General features: G+C 40.1%; 1 protein-coding gene across 1 annotated transcript; it reads right to left on the bottom strand.

Moving 5' to 3' along the window:
• Positions 1–11: 11 nt before the first annotated feature.
• LOC133477033 (sodium-coupled neutral amino acid transporter 3-like) lies at positions 12–15,307 on the bottom strand. The gene is made up of 16 exons (XM_061771277.1): positions 15,162–15,307; positions 11,184–11,275; positions 9,676–9,760; positions 9,470–9,585; positions 8,477–8,550; positions 7,606–7,698; positions 7,450–7,531; positions 7,286–7,368; positions 7,057–7,115; positions 6,836–6,973; positions 6,580–6,659; positions 5,587–5,687; positions 5,306–5,430; positions 2,888–3,032; positions 2,715–2,818; positions 12–2,634 (listed from the first exon to the last, which is right to left on the bottom strand). The coding sequence occupies exons 2-16, from the start codon at positions 11,222–11,224 to the stop codon at positions 2,530–2,532; spliced, it is 1,431 nt and encodes a 476-aa protein (XP_061627261.1). The 5' UTR covers positions 11,225–11,275; positions 15,162–15,307; the 3' UTR covers positions 12–2,529.
• Positions 15,308–18,529: the final 3,222 nt, after the last annotated feature.

The following is an 18,529-nucleotide window of genomic DNA, read 5'->3' as shown; positions in this document are numbered from 1 at the left end:
CTCAGACGAGGTACAAATGAAACATATTTTATTGACAGACACAATTCAAATTAATTAAAAAATGTACAGGAAGAATAAACAAATTAAACATACTGTAGCTTTTAGTCAACATTAATTTAAAAACAGACCAAAAAAAAAAGACTTAATTTAAGTTTCACATACCATTGATTGTCATGATGAATAGTTTCTCCTAATACCTTAACACAATTAGGTTGAGCTTCTCAGCTACGTATTAGAGTCTATGGCAGGGGGGTCAAATGTATGTCCCGTGGGCCAAAACTGGCCCATCAGGCGGTCCAATCTGGCTGCAAAGTGCAATTTTTCAATAAAAGTAACTATTGTTGCTAATTTTGTCCACAGGCGGTAGCACTGACGCTGCAATTTATTTCTGTGAATATGAATACCTATACTGTAGAAATATAGAGTACATAAGACAATGAATATAGCAAAATGTCAATCAACAGCTTCAGTTCAAAAGAAGTTGGTTTGGTGGAAATCTTTGTGTTTTGTTCATTCACTGCCACAACTTGTATGTTTATATATACATTTACAAGACAGCATTAGTTGCCACTTTAGTTTTTATAGTGCGACGAGCCACTTGCTGTTGTCAAGATTTCCAGATGGATAATGAAATTTATATAAATAAAAAGTGTCAAGATTGTTGATTCTAAGTTGTTTTATGAAAGATACATACGTATAGTAAACAGATCCACTGAGCTATAGGTTTCACGTGTCAATGAAAAGACTCTTTTATATTGTTGAAATTTCACTCATTTTTGTTTCAGATTGCTCTTATGAGATTATTTGAAACCAGATAATAATCAATAAATATGAACATTTTTACAATGTACTTGTAATTTTTTTTTTTTTTGCACTAAAATAAAACAATAAGAAAACAATTGGAATAGTCATCATTTATAGCTTATTAGGCCACAAATATACTGGTCCGGTCCACTTGAGATCAAATTAAAAAGAGTTTGTCACCCCTGCCCTATGGCTTAATAAGATACAGTAACTGCATTCTTTGGTTTGCAACGACAGATACAATTGACCTTCTTTTATAGCAGCAAAAGCCCACAAATTGCATCATTTTCCGTTGCATGATTTGGTTTGTTTTTTTTTTAAACACAATATCCTCACCTCCACAAACTGTCAGAGTAAGTCACTAAAATTTTAAATGTATTGTTGAAGTCAATAAAATGTGTATTTTTGTTAAAAGCCTTGACGTGGCACTAGCCCTCATCCTTCCCATTTTAGGTGAAAGTAAACCATGCAACACACAATACTTCACCACCAAGAAACCATACTCTGAAATGGAAACACACCAAATGAAATGTTGAATTCATTTTGATGACGAGAAAACGATTTGCCCAAGTATGGACATTTTACAGGACAGTGGTGCCTCCCCCCAAAAATGGGTATTGTGTTTTTAGTACTTTCAAAACATAGATTAATAACCTAAATAAAATGTAAATAATTATAATAATTAAACACCGTGCATCATGTTTTAATGTTGCAATTCATTGTGTTGTTACTTCTGGTGTGCCCACCTTGGCCACCAGGAGGCAGTGTAATACAGGCATGTAGACAAAAACAAAGAATAGTTTCACAGCTACTGACAGTTACTCAGTAAGATGCTGTAGTCATTTTTAAAGAGTATATAAATAATTATATAAATATATAAAGGATATATGCCTGTGAGTATTGCTATATTATCTGTCTAGGTTTTGCATCACCATTTTTTGTTCAAATATCTGTATTAAAGAGTTCTAAAACCTCGACTACAAATGCTAATCATTAGCATGTCAATAACGTTTTCCAATGTATGTTAGCATCAAGCTAGCAGGGCCGTTCTTTGTTTGGTTGTTTTCAAAAACACAAGGTGTAATTTTCTACGTTTTATGTTTAGTTTGACAGTAAACTTCAACTGGGCGCGGGATTGAACAGCTTCCAGCCATTTTTTGGGATATTTTTTTAACTATTTGTCAAATTGCTGCTTATTGTGAAGTGAGTTGAGCTGAGGGCCATACAGCGCACCTATCTCAAGTTTGCGCTGGCAAGAAAAAGGGAACAATTGTACTTTCGTATCGACGGTTTGTGTCTTGAAAAACTCAATCCGGGTCACTCGTATCTCAACTCACCACTGTACTGTATATTGCAAAACCGAGATGGGAAGTAGGTAAAGAGAACTTTGGCAGTGACATACAGTTTTTCCACAGATCTTACCCATGAATACCCTCAATGGCATACTCATGTGAGTCACACTGTTGCTATTTTTTCTTAATTCCCTTTGCGGGATTAGAAAAGTAGCATATCTCGGGCCATAGCAAAGGGTGAATTCAGTCACAATGTGTGTCTGTGTTCTCTCTCCTCCATCGCAGGACCTTTGATGTGTCACATTTCTTTTTTTTAGGTTATTTTTTTCAAGGCCAGCATGTACTGACTGACTGCTGAAGAACAATATGGGGTAATTTATCGTGGCGAGGGCTTCAGTTCACATTCTGTTTTTGCTGGGGCCTCAGCGAGCAACTAGTGTCCACCGCCGCTTCGTTTCTCTCCGTTCACCCAGTCGATGCAGATAAATGACAAACTCACGACCATGAAGATGAATCCCAATGCAGCAAAGCATGCAGCCTGCAGGAGTTGTAGAGGAGAGAACCGTGCTGCATGAAATGAGCATAACAGCAATTGCCTAGAGTGGAGATGAGTGCTACCTGAATTTTGGGTCTGGAAAGAAAAGGTTCTTGCTCTCTGGGAATGATTCGTATGTAGAAGATTCCGGGCAGGATAAAGATGAGGCTGGGGGCTGATGTGGCTCCTGTAGAGGAATTAGGAGAGGCAATTCAATGAGGCCGAGCAGATGCGAAAACGGCGTGCAAACACGTACCGATGAGGCCAAAAATGTCACGGATGGAGGGCACGAAGATGACGAGCACGTTGACCAAAATGAGGAGAAACAACGCGATGGCAATGTGTCTGGCCCAGTGGAAAGGCTTGTCAGGGCACAAGATCTGTAGTATGGCCCGGCGGATCTGCAGCGGAAAGGAAGGAAAGAGAATGTATGTCATGAGATGGGTTGCACAATTCAGCTGCGTTTTTTTTTTACCGTTCTTCCTTGGTGTCTTGTCCAGAGATAATTTACAGCAAAAACACACACGAGTTTCAGTCACCCACAGGCGACAGAAACAGACATGAGCAGAATCATTTTCACATTGTTCTGTGTATGACAAAAAAGGAACCCAATGATAGGCAATCATGTCAATTGTGCTGAACATTCCCAAAGATATGGAGCCCCTTTTTATACTGTACGTTCTAAAAGCAGTGATTTATCCACGTTGGAAACTTTTGACTCAAGGTACGTATGTGCTTGTTGCCTTGCCTCCCCTGTACAACTCTATGACAAAAGAGTCCAATTTTGCACGCATCCAGAGATCAGACATCAGAACTTTTAATTGGCCCAAATTGAGTAATTGGTTTAGTCTGTTTGTTTCATTGGTGCACCAGTCCCATATGTTGGTTTGAGAGAAACACTGCTTTAGGTTTGCCACTGAATGTGTTTCCCAAAATGCTTTAACAAGGAGAAGATATGTAAAAAAAAAACCCACATTGCTATTGAGGCAGAGAGCACACGCAAACTGTAAATACATTCAAACATAGTCACAACATATTGACACATATTCAAATAAGTATTTAACATGTCACCATTTTTCTCATTAAATATATTTCCAAAGGTGCTATTGACATGAAGATTTCACCAGATGTTGGGAACTACCCAAGTAATCCATACATACAAAGAAAGTAGAACAAATAAGCTCGGAAATTCATCGAGGCAAATTTATGGTGGTATGATTGGCTTTCCGCTTACGTATTATTCCGTGCTCACTGGAACGTTGACCAGCTCTCCAGCCACATCATTCACCTCCAAGGCTTACCAGTGGTGGGGCTTTTTTAAGTGTCAGCCTAATTCATCCATCCATTTTCTTCACCGCTTATTCTCACTAGGGTCGCGGGCTGCTGGAGCCTATCCCAGCTATCTTCGGGTGGGAGGCGGGGTACACCCAGCCAATCGCAGGGCACATAGAAACAAAGAACCATTCGCACTCACAATCACACTTACGGGCAATTTAGAGTCTTCAATCAACCTACCACGCATGTTTTTGGGATGTGGGAGGAAACCAGAGTGCCCGGAGAAAACCCACACAGGCACGTGGAGAACATACAAACTCCACACAGGCGCGGCCGGTCCCCAGAACTGTGTGCTAACCAATCGGCCACCGTGCCGGCTCAACCTAATTCATTTCAATAAACAATAGTAAAGTTGTTGTTGTTTTTTTTTAATTGATGGCCCTCCAAACATGCATTTAGGCATAATCACAGTGTTCTTATTCCCTTACTTTTATTGGATTTAGTTCCTACAGAATTAGAAGAAGAAAAAAAAACATGCTGTGAAGCAGGAGAGGCTCGAGTGGCCGGCTACACATCTGCGATGTAAGACATTTTCAAATGTAATGTTTGCTTTATATTTTTAACGGATTTAAATGACCTTCACAAGTCTCAAGTAAAGTACATGTTGCCAGGACATCTGCAATGTCAGTGATTTGCGCCTCGTCAGAAGTCTGGACGGGATGATAAGTGCATAAGCCCAGGTGTTTCAAAAAGGATTTACATGTGAATGGGAGAATTTGGCCCTTAGCTGGAGGGAGATTTGCTTCAAGAACATTCTTAGAGAGTGACGTTAATAGCAGACACCTCTGCTACTGTATGCTCCTGAATCGTGACAAGGTGTTGCCACTCACATTGATTCCACGGGTATTCCCTCAACTAGAAGACTAATTCAATGAGACAGTGTGCAGCACAAAAATGTAAGGTGTTGAGGGGCACTAGAACAAAAAGCTGACTGGGGGTTGTAAGACAAACAAATCAAGAGTGGTGTGGTCAATATTAAAATAGAGATTACTGGTTGAAAAAGAGCTACGTAATACGTATTTCAAAGCCCCTGGTTGGCGTCAGGATCATCATCATGAATCCCTACTGAAGGATTGGGTGTGCCACATCCTCATGGCTCAATTTCAGTATTCTCTGTACTCAGTTCAGCTCTTCGTTTAACTGTAATTTGGATGGACAATAGTCCACGCTCAGACTTTTTCCTTAAGATGACGGGACACTTTTTTGTGTGTGTGGTTTTGTGTGTGTTGTCTATGGTCCAAAACGCTAGAGTTGAAGAAATTGTTCTGACGAACACTTCAATTTCACAAACTAAAATGCTATCTTCTAATGATATTTGATTGGATGACCCATCTCTTACTGGGAAGAGAACCACGGGCACAGTCAGAGTGACAGCCACGAGCACGGCCAGGCGCACACAAAGGATCAGCGCGTCCAGGGGGTCCACTCGGCTGTAGGTGTGCAACAGTTCAGACTCCACGGCACCTAGAGAGAAAAAAAAGCAAACAACCTTTGACGTCCTGCTCAGTCATGCCCCTCATTCATCACACTGCCAAATGTATAAGTAGCTTTAAGGTGAACAACAAGCAGCTCATTCATTTGAACAGCATCCGACCGAACAAGGTGATCTTTGAGTCTTACCATAGAAGGTGAGGTATCCAAAAAGAGCTGTTAGCAGGTACATGATGAACATGGCCAAGATGGAAATGTTGGCAACATTCTGCATACGCTTCTTGGTGGGACTAGTGGAAACAAGACAACAATCAGTTGCATTTTATTATTATTTTGGCCTTTCTCTGTGGGTGGATGCATAAAGTACAGGTGCGACTAATTAATGATGCACAAAAGTTTACAGTTCAAATAGTGTATATTTTGTTCCAGTGTTTACGTGAACTTGAAAAACAGTCTTTGGCTGAAGTCATGTAGGTGTCGGTAGTGTGCTTTTAAAGCTCTTGCCGACTGGCAAAACAAATCAAGAAGAAGAAGGCCTTCCAGGCATTGGTCGGCTAGAAAGGATAATGCTAAAAACAACGCTAACAACAAAACCATGTCCATCTCTTTAACGTCTGTGCCTTCACCTGGAGCATAAAAAGTAGAAAAAGAGATCTGTTCACCCACTTGCCGCAGCTGCAGCGGTAAGAAAACGGCTCTGAGATGGGCAAATGCGGTCATAACTTTGGTTCAACTGTACGAAATGTCTTCACCACTTTCCGACAGTTGCTGAGACAAACTAGCTTAGCTCGTACTAGAGCAGTTGACGCCAACATTAACTCATGTGATGTGTTATGGTAATATAGTTGATGATTGACGTCGCTCAATACGTCTTGTTTGTCAGTGTTACTGGTTTTATTTTTCTTTACTTCATATCAATTAACATTTTCCATATGTGGGAGTTCCTTTGGCCAAATGGTAGATTAGTTAGCGGTCGCAAGAGTGACACTCACTCAACAATACTTCACAATGTTACACGCGCACACTTGGATGCTTCGTGTAGGCACGTAACTTTATCCGAAAACTGAGTGGATGAATGAAAACTGGGACAAAACGTCAGAAAAAAAACATTGACAATGACCAAATCATACGAATAGTGGGGCATACGAAAACCAAGGTTCCACTATATAAAGCATTACTTACTCTCGTAGCTCTGTGTAGATGGGCAGCACCTCAGGGTGGCAGACAAATGCAAAGGCCAGAATTGGGATGGTGTATGCCGTCTAAAAGCCAATTATGCCAACGGTTAGTGACTGGTTAGCCCAACTCTGTTTTTCTATAACAGCATCTACTTTGATTTGTGTTTGCTTAGAGTCTGCTAATCTGACTGGAAAATAAAAACTTGCAGTGACAACTGAAGAAGAGAGACAAATGGATGAGAAAACCCTTTTGGTCTTACTTGTGAGTTGATAGTGAAGAGCTTGGCATCACAAAAGTCTTCATCATCTTCTGTGATTGTGTAGTTGTCAGCAATGAGGCTTATGTTGTGATGACTGTCCTCCAGTGGACAATCGATGTTGAATTTCTTATAGATCACCTGGGGGGGAATGGGGAGTGCACACTCATTGGGTCAGATATTGGACTGAAGTGTAAAATGTCATTTATTTTCAACAGACTCACCGAAATGAGGAAAAACACCATGCAAGAAAGAGAGAAGCCACTTGTATATCCCAGATAACCTGAAGTGGAAAAACACAAATAGAAATGAATATCAACATTGATGATGTTGATGATCACAAACAAAATCTACATTATGTCCAAGAGCAAGTTCTGACCACAAATGTACAAGTGAGAAAGTGAATGGGGGGGGGGGGGGGGGGGGATGCAATGACAGGATGTGAAATCATACCAAGTTGTTTCATGAGTGCAAGAGGAAGGATGATGGCAGCGCTAACAATGATGATCAAGTAGTTTCCAGTCAAGAACCATTCTCTGAGACCATGTACAAATAAAAATCAGTGCACTAATCTATGAAGCTGTCAGTGAATTCAAATCAAGATGTTTGACACTCACCCCGTGTTTTCATGTTTGCCAAGAAAAGCCTGAATAACCAGCGGCAGCTCAGACTTCACAATGAAGAGATAGCTGGACATTGCTGAGAAAAAGCAAATATGCTCAGAGCAATCCTTCATTTTTCAAACTGAAAGACTACAAATCACAGAATTCTACCTCCAATGTTGTGTACTGTGATGATGCTTCCCGCCAGAATTTTTCCCGGTGGACCGAATGCTCTGTTCCCAAGCTGCTCATACGCTCGGATGCCTGAAAAGACTCAAACCTTAACAATGCAGCCACGAAAGTAGACTGTAAAGCAGGCCACATAAAAGGATGTGGCGGGCCTTGAGTTTGACATCTGTGTAGTTACACCAAAAAGGATAACTACTGCAAGACCGATGCTAGTTTCGTGAGCCCATCTATGGCGTTTTGCATTGTGCGTGAGGATTAAGCTAACGGACTTTAGTACGTTATGTGCTTTGGTTAAATACTGCACATGACTAATTCTCTTTGTTTAATTTTTAAACGAAACAGTTTTAAGCGAGGCACTGTACACTGAGTCACCATCTGCTGCTTGTTGTGACTTTAGCTACCACTATTTAGCAACCGTACCCCACAAGAATAAATTCCCCCTGTACTGAGCAGTCCCGACAGTCAGAACCACAACAAGAGCAACGTGTCTTCTCTTAAGCTGACCTTGACACAGGGCAAAAAGTGGAAGAAACAATTACAATTCACAATTGTTGCTGCTGTAACAGAATTATCATTATTTTTCAGGGCGTTATGAATGAAAACATTCCTATTTTACTCATCAGTTATTGCTGGAAAACAAGGAAATGAGCGATAAGAAGGAATTTCTTCTCTTCTGCTGCCTTGCCGCCCAGTATAGGAAGTAAGTAGTAAAATGCAGGCAAACGACATGGTCCGTGTCAGTTGTTCATTTTAGTATACTGTGTGCCGTGGGGTGCTAAAAAACTGCGGGCCGCAAATGGCCCACAGGGACCCCTCTGTTGTACAATAATGTGCTGAGCGTAACTCCTCTTACCAACAACTCCCGCACTTCTCAGCAGTAGGTGGATTGAATATGCAGACAGAATAGCAATGAAAACCAGCAGGATTCTGAAACACAGAAAAGCAAATACTTTTATTTGTGACCTATATCTCTTTATATGTTGAAGATATCCATCCATCCATTTTCTGTACCGCTTCATCCTCACAAGGGTCACGGGAGTGCTGGAGCCTATCCCAGCTATCATCGGGCAGGAAGCGCTTTTTAGGAGAATCCTGACTGTTTTGTATTAACATTGACCGCTATTTGGAAATGTTCATAATTCCCTCTACCTCGACTAAGGCTCCAGCTGAAGAAAAACAGCCCCAAAAGAATGAATTCTACCACCACCATGCAAAAACGAAATATACCAAACACGTGGGAAAATGTGTTGACATACTGTAAAATAAGAGCGCACTGCTATTCAACAACAAGCGTACGATACATCCTTGCTGATTACTCTCCCTCCCTCCCTCCTCACCATGAGATAGCACACGACTGATCCAGGGAGGCGTGTCTTGGAGCTGATCACTACAGGCTATATTTAACTTCTTAAACCTGGTTTAAGGAAGCAGTGTGTATGTATGTGAATGTGAATGTCTGTTTGTGTGTGTCTATTATAGCTCATTGTTCAACAAAATTGTTGGAAGGTACAGCCAGACCGATCAGGCTACATGGTGCAAAACTTGTATATTGTCCACCTACACCATCAATGGAAATATTTAGATCTACTTTTGTTACGCATGTGTGAACACACCCACGCATCGTGCATCTTTTCTGCTAACCTCATTAGAACTCAAAGCTCCGTCTCATTTCTAATGTTAACTGGGAACCACATTTACACCTTAATATAGAGTAACTCCCTAAAGATCTGAGTAGATGAGCAAAGGGGACAGTGGTTGATGGTCTTCGCAAGCGTCACCAAAGTGCAGAGTAACAAACAAAACTCAAGAGAAAAGACCAAACTGCTTGTTTGCTGTCCATACTCACATAAAAAGAAGGATTCCAGTGTTGGACATGGCGTAGGCCAATCCCAGAATTCCGCTTCCCATTATGGCGTTACTGAGGTTAAAAACGGACATCCCGAATGAAGTCTTCCCTTCGAACTGCAGCAAGTGGACACCAGAAAGAAAGATGAGTCAGTGAGCGACATGCAAGGTGAAAAGTATTCAAGTGAGAAAGTAAAAAGAACTCACATCTGTGAAGTGGGTTTCTTTTTTGGCACCAGCTTTATGAGGGAGAAATTCCTCATGTTCAGTCATGGCATCCAGCCCATCAAAGCTACAATGCAAATAAAGGACATGTCGCTCATGAAAAGATAGGAGCTATTAAACAAAACTGCAGCTTGTAAGCGGACCCATGGAAAAGCTTTTATGACCTTTATCAATGAGGTTATGTTTGATGTGGGTTGTTCTTTTTCTTTGTGAGCAACTACCCTTCTACATCTTTAGTTGATTCTCAGTCATCCAGGTCATAGTAATCTGATGAATACACACCAATGACATCCGGTTGCCTCCATAAAAAAATGTTCGGATAACTTCTCTCCTACATTAAATTATTTAGCCACCAGGATTTATGCAAATGATGTGAGGCATTTGGAAGGAAATGTGGTGAGAATAAAATGTTGTGGTCCTATATTGTTTAATGGAGTTTAACAAACAAACAAAAAATATAATGTACAACTTTGATGCCATAATTTTGCACACTTCTGCTGTTACTCAGTATTACTTCATTATTCTTACATTGTGTTCATATATTATCTTATAATCACTATTATTACTAAGCCTTGGGCATTTCTGGCCAAATGCTTTAGTATAATTATAATAAGATGGAAGGATCTCTGTTGTATTAATAAGAGTCTTAGGTATACGTTTCAATTGTAATTTAGGGATAAATAGGTGAGAATGGTGAAATGTTGTGTTAATCAACATGTGAACCGTATAAAATTGTAATCAAAAGAGAATTGACAAAAAAAAAATGCGCTTCAAATGTTCTGTTTGGAAGCCAACTTGGGTGGCTAGCTCACCTGACTACCGTTAGCCTGATTGTCTAGTTGAGATTGTTATTTGGCCAGCTAATATTGCTGTTTTATGCTGCTCGGCTAGCCGAATTGGTTAATTTTATTGGCTAAATTTGCTGACCACCATTACATGCTCTTCCGCTGAACGGCAGAAAAAAACAACAACCCGCGTATCCCGTGTATATAAAATGTCTTAAGATTTTCCAGTTAACAAACCGGAGTGACATTATGATGAATACCGTCTTTTAGGTGTAGTCTTGTCCAAACTGTCAAGAATGCATGCGGCATGTGACCACAAACGCCCAAGGCTTGATTGTTTGGCTGAGGCCGTGTCCACAAATCTTTTTCTTTCCCATAGTAGGAAGGAAGTATTGTGCTTTTATCTTATCCTGTGATGTACCAGTAAAATCATTTCATTTTTGGGGGGAGGAATTTCATTTTCTAACAAGAGAAGTAGGAGTGGAGAATAGAGAGAATTTGTTGTAGAAGAATTGATAAAATCATTATCTTTTGGAGCAAGAGTTTGCTTTCGTTTCGTTGTTGTATTAGAGTTGCGTATGAGTTGTTTTAAATGGTTTCATGTGTCCGGGGCTATTTCCTGATAGGATAGAAAACAAAATAACCTCTCCAATTGTTTTACCGTGTCTTAAAAAAGTCTTAGGTTTAATCACTTGTAAGTCTCACCCGTCTTCTCGACTGTGTCCGTTCATCTTCTGAAGCTCCATTTTGATTCAGTGAGACGGTGGATTTGCTGTACTGATGAAATCCTCTTCAAGCTGTTAAGTGGAAAAAAGCAGACACATTTAATTTAGAACACTTCCTGTAATCCCATATAGATACAGGCATTATCTATGCATGGCGGGTTAGGGTTAAAATGCTGCCTTTTTTTTTTTTTTAACCCCTTAGTAGACATATTTGAACATTCAAAAGCATTTTCAAGCATATAATGTTTAGAAAATACTGTACTGTATCGCTAAGTGCTTAGGGCTGTGAATACCCTTATATGGCAGTAATGGTTCCATAGGCTGTTGTTATGTTGAGGGTTCACACCAACCTTTTTTTATTCGCAGTACGATGGCTGCTCAGCTATGTCTACCCTGAAGCATGTTTAGCACTTTTAGTAGGTTTTTACTGGATTTTTTTTTTTTTTTTTTTTGCTTTCGAGCAGATTAAGCAGAAGCCTGAAATGTCATTGCTAACCCTGACTGTTATTTCGAACTGTTCATACTGTATTTCCTTATAACCTTGTGTTAGGCCCCAGATCCAGCTGAAGAAAAACAGCCCCAGAGCAGGCTAGAAAGCAAAACCAAATGTCAAGAAATGCCTACTAGAACATCTGAAATTTATTTGGAGGTTTTCAGAGGTACTTTAAGTGTTGGCAGGTGTGCGCTGACTCTCATTTCAAATTCATTTGAATGGGATTGGTTAATTCTGAATACAGACACATATAAGAGGGTGTATAACTTGTAACTTGCAACGTCATTATTTATGTTTGTTTATTTTTACTTTTAATTTTTTTCCCCCTCAATTTAATTGCGTTTTACAGGTTACAGGTCACAATAATGGGGGGGGGGGGGGGGGGTAGTTTTTAAATGATTTATCTAGGTCTTCCTTCTTTTATATCACAAAAACCTGGCATTTGAACAGGGGTGTGTAGACTTTTATATATTGTACAGAGCAAAGCAACACTGATTAGCAGAGTTACACTTACTTGAAGAAATGGCAACAAATGCGCACGAGAAATAACAAAAACGATGTGACTTGAGTTGAGCAGTCTCGAGACATGCACGCTGTCAACGAGCCGACTGTGCTGCTGACTCAAATGACAAAGGTGGTGCGAGGACTTGTAGGAAGAGTTTTGGTCTGCGCTCGTGCCACCGGGTCATGAGATACTTCCCCTTTCTGCCTGTCATCGAGACGGCCTCGGGACTCTCACATGTGACCCCAAAGGACACATTCATTCAACACTGTCTGACATTCCACAGTCTTTTCCCCCTCACTCCCACACTTGTCATACAAGAGGACTGCTGACATAGAATGAGCTTCAAAGTGGGCCAAAGCACTGAAAGGCTTCTTGTGTGAATGCTGCTTTATCATTAAAAAAAATAATAATAAATCAGCCGAGTTACTGTATTTTGTTTTAAAAGTGATACACTGAACTGTGCTGAGCATCTGAATGAAAAAGAACAGATGATATGCTGATATGCATTTGCTGGAATGTATCCAGGCTTTGGGTAATAAGATAGATTGTTTTCTTTAGAGACAATTTTCAAAATATAATATAACCTGTACATCATCAGAACATCAGAAAGGAACATACAGTCACGCCTCACCGTATTGCGGTTCACTTTTTGCGGTTTCATATTAAACGCGGATTTTGGAACTGGCAACGGAATGGTAAGAAAGAAAAACGCGTAGTAAGCACAGTCATTCACAAGCTCCCTATAGTACAACAGACACTGAGTAACTCAACACCTAGACTAGCTAATGGTTAGCAACTTAATAGCTAGCGCTATCTTTTTTCTTTTTCTTTTTTCAGTCTTGTTCGGCTGTTAGGTCAAACAGGAGGAAGGATCTGTATCCCTCTTATGCCGGAACAGTTTTACTGTGCCACAGTGGAGTAGCACTATCCTATCCAACTCTCCACTCTCATTTGCTGACTCCAACGTCACTCAACAGGCCAGGCCCCGTCTTTTAAAGCCACACACATTCAAAATCACAGATACTACAGTGGAGAAGGTGATTATGGCAACTCCAAGTGGACAAAAATAATACCTGCTCCTCACATGCATTATTTGTATTGTTATTCTGTATAAAACTACGAAATATACAGTGGAACCCCGATAAACTGGACCCTGATATAATGGATATCGGATAAAACTGACCGCCGGGACTGAACAATGCGTCCAAAAATAGTTTCCATTTGTCACTTAAACTGCAGTTGTTAAAGACTATTAGTTCCAGAATTGGCCGCTGTTGTTTACTGGCGCAATGCAGGCAGACAATGGGACTGTATTTCCGAATCACAGATATACAATAATACAAGATCCTCCCGTACCTACGAGGTGGCCATATTGAATGAGTGGCCATGTAACGATGGTTATCTATTGTCCGTTGTACGTAGAGCAGAGAGAGAGAGCGGCATGGCCGCGGCATTAAGCCTGAGGAGTACAAAAAACAAGTCTTTGGAGTCTGGAACTTTTTGGTACAGTAAAAATGTTTTGTCAAGCCATTCACCTTTGGCAATGGATTTGGAACCAATATGCGGTCGCTACTTTGTAGCTTTTGGTCGATCGCATGTGCTTGAAGAACGTAAACCCCTACGATAAATGAGGGACTCTCGTATAACCTTATGAAAAAGTACATTCTCGCATCGTATCAGGGATTGCTGTGGATGCGTAAGATATTTACCCGGCGTGGTTTGTCTGTCATCAAAGTGTACAACAAAGGGAAAAAACATGGAATGTGCGAGGAGACATGGTCGCACGAAATATTGCCGTTACAGTGTTAGCGGCTTGTTACTTCACCCCTTGATTTGTACACTCCTGCCAAAATGAGCCAGTGGGTCACATCCGAGTCTTTCTAACTGTTCCCACACTCGCCCCTCCCCTCTAAATTTGTCATTGCCAGTAAATCTTTTACAATTGACGGTGTTATGAAGAACTCAAAAGCTGATTTCATGTATTGGACAATGCTGACCACATATCTGGAAGCATTTTGATGACATTATAAGTCTACCCTGCTGTTCAAGTGGGGTGACAGAGTGCAATAACTTTGCATTTTTGGAAAGTAGTGTGATTGCTGTTGGCCAAGAGACTATCGGGAGGGGGGGGTCGACATTAAGGGTATCATTTTCATCAGAGGAGCGTGCCTTATATTCAGACGCATTCTCCTCTATGTCACTTTCACGGTTAGCACTTCATTTGTTTTAAACAAACAAACAAAAAATACAATAAAATAAAAAACATTCCTGAGAAGTCATTTTCAGCAGAGAGAGAAAGCAAAAGAAATGATTTGGAATTTGGATGATCTGGACAACGTTCACTGTGAACTATTAGTAGTTCTCGCAGTACTACAGTTTTGATTATGTTAGGGCCCTAAAGCTTTTTGAATAATATTAAATTGTATGTAATAGTGACCTCAATATCACCCCCTAAAAAAAGAAAAGAAAACAAATGTGTGTAAATTGTTGATATTTCTGATTGATTTTTTACTTTACAGCAAAAATTTATCCCAAAGAACACCAATGCATACAACATGCCAAGGACATTGAAAACATAATAATGGTAATTAAACAAAAAAACGTTAATCATATATTTAGAGATGTTAAACTTTGAATGGGGTCAAACTGACCCTAAAGATAGGAGGGTTAAGCACTGTAAACAGTATAAAAAGTGTTTTAAAAAACTACAAAAACAAGTCTTAATAGATCAGTTCAACAAGCATACATTTACGTTTTGTAATCTTCAAATGGAAGATACACGAAATGATCTGGATAAGAGTAATTGAAATAGTGGAATAATCTTGGAATAACTTCTCTTTTCAGCACCGCTTACCGCATGGTGCTGTCTGATGCAAGAGCGGCTCACTATTGACAGTTACTACCTCCACTCTCTTCTTCAAAAGGTACAACACACACTTCTCACATAGGAAGCCACTTACCCAGGAGCGAAAGAACACGGCTGGCCTTCTCTCCACAAATACTGCAAATATCCTGGAATTGGACTGAAAAGAATCAGTATGCTCCTTCACTCTGTTCTCACGCTATTGCTGTGTGTAATTACAATGCTTTACTCCCTCCACGGCTCCTTGGTAGTGGTGGGAGGAGAGAGGGAGAGAGATTAAGGGCTGTGAGGGCGTGAGGGAGGAAGGAGAGTTAACCCCTTGCTCAACCACAGGTAGAGACAAGCAGTACATACAAGTGAAAGTGGAGACACATTCCCATGCCATTGCTGCTTATGCAAGCAGAGAGGAGGAGCAAAGCGGGTGTTACCTGAGGTCTGCTTTGTTGCAGCATGAGTGGATACGCACGGAGATTGGAAGTCACAGCGATGCTATATTGGTTAAGTCGATAAGGTCGATAAGTGCTTTTCTTAAGGCCGCGAGCATGTGATTGTGCTTACGAGTGGAAACATTGCGCGAGTCATTTAAGTCCCTGACCAGACACGAAAGGAGGATTGGCAGAATTTAAATACTTTATCTACCAATGATTCCAAACCACTGTTTGGCATCAGTGTGCTGTGAAGGGTCAGCAGGTGTGTGGGGGGGGGCACTTATCCAATCTCACTGCATTGGCCCAAAAATGTCTATTTATTTATTATGAATAATGCATCTTTGTTTGTCTATCTGTGCTTGCAATGTATGTTGACAGGCAAAACACTTAAAGACCCTGTAAAGTGAATTGAAAGATTGGTTTCTAAATATGGTAAACATTATACAGGCTTGAAGATAATTGCTGAAGATGTGGTTCAATAAAGTAATATCCACCACATCAATGTGAGCGCTTGTACATACCTGTACATATATAAATATGTAATTATATGTAATACTGTGTGTATTTTTTTTAACAAAAATATTTCAACTTTGCACTAATGTGCTTGTTGACTGTACATAAATGCAGGATCGGATGTAAAAAAGTTATTTTTCATATTTTTGTCATAGACTAACTGTTCAAATGGAGACGGAGGGCTGGGTGATGTGGCCTAAAAGTCATATCATGATATAAATGGAATCCCTTCACGGTAACGCTGTATATTCCAATACATATAAACGTCAGTGTAAGTCAGTGGAAGTTGTTCTTGTTACTGAAAGGTGTATCCACCTGTTGCCATTCATACAACAGAATAAGTCACGGCACCCACTCTCTTAGTGAATACATTTGTGAGTACATTGAAACAAGATCTTCATTATTTCAGTATACCTGTATATAACATTTCTGTTTGGTGGTGTGACATGAGATTTTTCAAATGTAAAATAGGTGCCTCAACTCAAGAAAGGTTTGGATACACTGTAGTATTCAATGCCGTCTGGACATGAGAATTTGACTCAGCAAGAATGACTTTCATCGGCGGTGAGATTTCCGTTGACTGATAGTTTAACGATAGTGACATGTGTGAGTTTTTTCTGCACGCCCAGGAAACGCCCACTTTCTTTATCTCAGCATGCCACTAATCCTTCACTGGAACTTGTGCACCCACAACAAGTCCGTTAAAACACCTATGACCATGAAACCTATATTTAATATTTTCCCTTGCATAGTCAATAAAATTGGAAACATTCTGAGAGAGAAGACACTGATGGCAGATTGGCCTTTTTTAACACGACATCAACTATTCCTGTACATGTAATTAACTTAATAAACCCATGGAGGGTAAGATGACCAGTGTTTTTCTATATCAGACAAAACCTCACATATGCCGTATTATGGTTCATGAGAGCATACAATTGTCTTTTGTTTTCCTAATATTGCGACAGCATAGTTAAAAAGCTGGAAAACTATTACTGGATTTGGCCTCCAATCAAATAGAACGAATGAGGTATGTCAGACAAATTCCAGGACTGGTGTCACAAAAGATATACGGTTGTCCCTCTTTACAGCAAAGGTTGTGGTCCAGAACCCCCCATTATAGATGAGAATATGCAATGTAGCAAGCATATATTTATTTTATCATCTATGTATATTTTAAAGCTTTATGGCCCATGCCACACACTTATTAACCTCTCCCATACACTTACAGTATAAACACTTCCCGTTAGGGCTGGGAATATCTAATAGTTTGACAATTGATTATTATAGCCATCACCCCATCAATCATTTGAGAAGTCTCATAGAAATTGATTTTGCGTAATACCAATACAAAATATGCATGCGAGGTGCAGGCAGTATTTTTGTCCATTTGGGTTTGCCAGCCTCATGTCCTACAATCCAATATTTGGGACTTTGAACGTGTGTGGCTTTAAAAGGTCTGGCGTGCCTTGTCTAGTGACGTGGGTGTCAGCGAATGAGAGTGTAGAGTTGGCTGCGTGCCGAGTTACTCGCCGTGAGTTGTGGCCATCGGCAGCTCGTGAATAAATTTGATTATTACGCCTTTGTTCAATAAAGTGATTGGAAGTGCACTGGCGGCTGTGTCATTGACTACCTATAGAGTGATTACAATCTACTCAAATTGTAAAACAGTTAGACAACATTAAGATGGCCGTCACGATGGAGTTGCGGACGATCCCAGAAGAATACTTCCAGGAGTACAAGAAGGTGTGGCAGAGAAGGCTGGGAAAGTGCATTATATTCCAGGAGGATTACCTCAAAGGGGGAAAATCGGAGTTTTGTGGATTTTAATCAAATTTAGTGCATGCTTAGATCCACTTTTCCTTTCAGTCTACATACAAGCAATGCAAAACATAGACATTGAACCTGAAAACTGTGACAAACTGCAGATACACTGCTGGCTGCTCTCCTCCGACATGCATTACTTGCTGCAGCTGGTAGAGCCTTTCTTACTAAATAAAGGTGCTGGGGCAAATTGTGTCTGCAGCTCACTACAGTGCCATCTAGAGGAAACTGAGTACTGTTGTAGGCAACATGAACATTATATGGAAGTGCGTTTCTGCCAGTAAAAAATAAATAAAAACATACCGAAAGCTATTTTAATTAATTAAAATAAATGTGTATTTCTGTTGGTTTTTTTAATTATTTGTGGAAACAGCCTTCCATTTAAACAGGCTTTCCTGGCCCAATACATTATTATATCAAAGATCCAGTTGTCCCTTATACTTAGGATCTTTTTCATTAACTCTCCAGCCACTTCATTGGGCACACAAGCACAGTTTAATGAGGGCCATTATTGAGCTGTGTGTAAAATTATGCCTTTACAAAGATAACAATGCTTATTTTTGACTGACATTTCCCTCTGCCCTCACACACCATTTCAAGGTGTTCTGTTTAATTTCTATTGTGGAAGGAGCACATTACTCATATGATTCATTGTGCAAGTCACTTTTTTTTTGTAATGTTCTTTTTGGCATTTTTGACT

This window comes from Phyllopteryx taeniolatus, chromosome 1 (assembly GCF_024500385.1).
Source record: "Phyllopteryx taeniolatus isolate TA_2022b chromosome 1, UOR_Ptae_1.2, whole genome shotgun sequence".
NCBI classification, from domain to species: domain Eukaryota; kingdom Metazoa; phylum Chordata; class Actinopteri; order Syngnathiformes; family Syngnathidae; genus Phyllopteryx; species Phyllopteryx taeniolatus.
Note: the sequence above shows the minus strand (reverse complement) of the source record. Positions and strands in the feature narration are given on the sequence as shown.

Coding starts and splice junctions, on each gene's coding strand:
- LOC133477033 (XM_061771277.1), bottom strand. CDS start 11,224: ATGGAGCTTCAGAAGATGAACGGACACAGTCGAGAAGACGG. Junction 9,761..11,183: donor GGACACAGTCGAGAAGACGG/GTGAGACTTACA, acceptor TTTGCATTGTAG/CTTTGATGGGCTGGATGCCA. Junction 7,369..7,449: donor GGCAAACATGAAAACACGGG/GTGAGTGTCAAA, acceptor ACATGGTCTCAG/AGAATGGTTCTTGACTGGAA.